Genomic DNA, 1,325 nt, shown 5'->3' on the forward strand with positions numbered 1-1,325 from the left:
AAGTAGATACAAGAGACTAAATGGGCAGCTTCTGTCTGGAGGTGAGATGGGAAGGCAGAGAGGGTTAGGAGCTGGTTGAATGGACATGGGCAGTCGGCTGGAAAGGAGGAGTGTGCTGTCACAGTAAGCGGAGAGCAGTTAGGGTCACCTAACAATGTATGTATAAATTTTTATATGGGAGACTAACTTGAAATGTAAACCTCATTTAAACTACAACAACAAAAAAATAAAAATAAAGGTAAAGGTCCTACATGATAAAACTGAACAAATGGAAAGATGCATCTTATTTCCGGATGGGAGAACGAAAACTTGAGTCAGACTATGTTCGGATTATTTGTTGTTGCCCTGTCATTACGTCTCAAAACCTTACAATATACAATTAAGTGAAAAGAGGAGGAATGCCAAATAAAATTAATTCACTTAGTCAGCAGCAATCATGGAAACAATATCAGCAGAGAAATAAAGACTGGAAAGGAATCTGAGACAAATCCAATTAATTTCCTCCCTGATTTCCACTAATGCTGTTTTATCATAAATAACTTTCATTCTTTAAAGAGGAAAATCTCAAGCGGCTTAGTGTTCAATTTCTCTACTTCAACAACATTGCCTGTATCCCCGGTATCTCTCTGTCCTGCTGTGCAATTTCAACCCGTGAACCTTTAACTAAGGTGAGAACAAAGCCTTGCCCAGAGCCTGCTTATAGAGGCTCCAATGCCAGCCGTCAGAAGGTGTGCTGGGCCTGTGACGCCCTCTCCTGGGCCTCCTCCTGGAGGAGAGAACCAGACTCCACACCAGTCAGCAGTGAGCACATCTCAGAGGGCAGAGGACAGGCTAAGGATAGAAGTTATGCTCCCTCATCAAACCACACTTCGCAGAAGGTTTCCCCAGGTGTGACCATACCTGTGGATTAGGAATTTTCCCATACTTCTAGAAAATCCCCATGGATGGATTTCCCCACTTGGCTTTTTCACTTACGGTTGATGAAGAGTAAGAAGATGCACTTCTTCACCGAGTAGTTTGCGTTGGATATGTAGCCATTCATTTTGAAGGCTAGGGTTTTATCCTCACATCCAACTTCTATTAATTCTCTGGTGAGAAAAGAGAAATTGTGAGATTTTTTAAAACACTGGGAAACTCAAACATTATAAAAGAATCAGAGTTGGAAAATAGAGGGCTCCTCCCCATAAACTCACTCTGCCAAATGGGGACCCTACAGACTTTGTTTATTGAAGTCTCCTGGGCCTGCCCATCCATCCACCCACCTACCCACCTACCCATCCATCCATCCATCCATCCATCCATGTTCCACCTACCCTCCCACCCAC

At 43.2% G+C, this 1,325-nt stretch overlaps 1 protein-coding gene across 1 annotated transcript in view; it reads right to left on the reverse strand.

The window, feature by feature from the left end:
* Positions 1-1,325, reverse strand: part of MLH1 (mutL homolog 1) — a 62,228-nt gene that overhangs the window by 44,765 nt on the left and 16,138 nt on the right. Inside the window, exon 9 of the mRNA XM_004377326.2 lies at positions 976-1,088. Coding sequence (XP_004377383.1) covers positions 976-1,088 — 113 coding nt within the window. The remainder of the gene's footprint in view (positions 1-975; positions 1,089-1,325) is intronic.

This window comes from Trichechus manatus, unplaced genomic scaffold (genome assembly GCF_000243295.1).
Source record: "Trichechus manatus latirostris isolate Lorelei unplaced genomic scaffold, TriManLat1.0 scaffold00049, whole genome shotgun sequence".
Classification (NCBI taxonomy): Eukaryota; Metazoa; Chordata; class Mammalia; order Sirenia; family Trichechidae; genus Trichechus; species Trichechus manatus.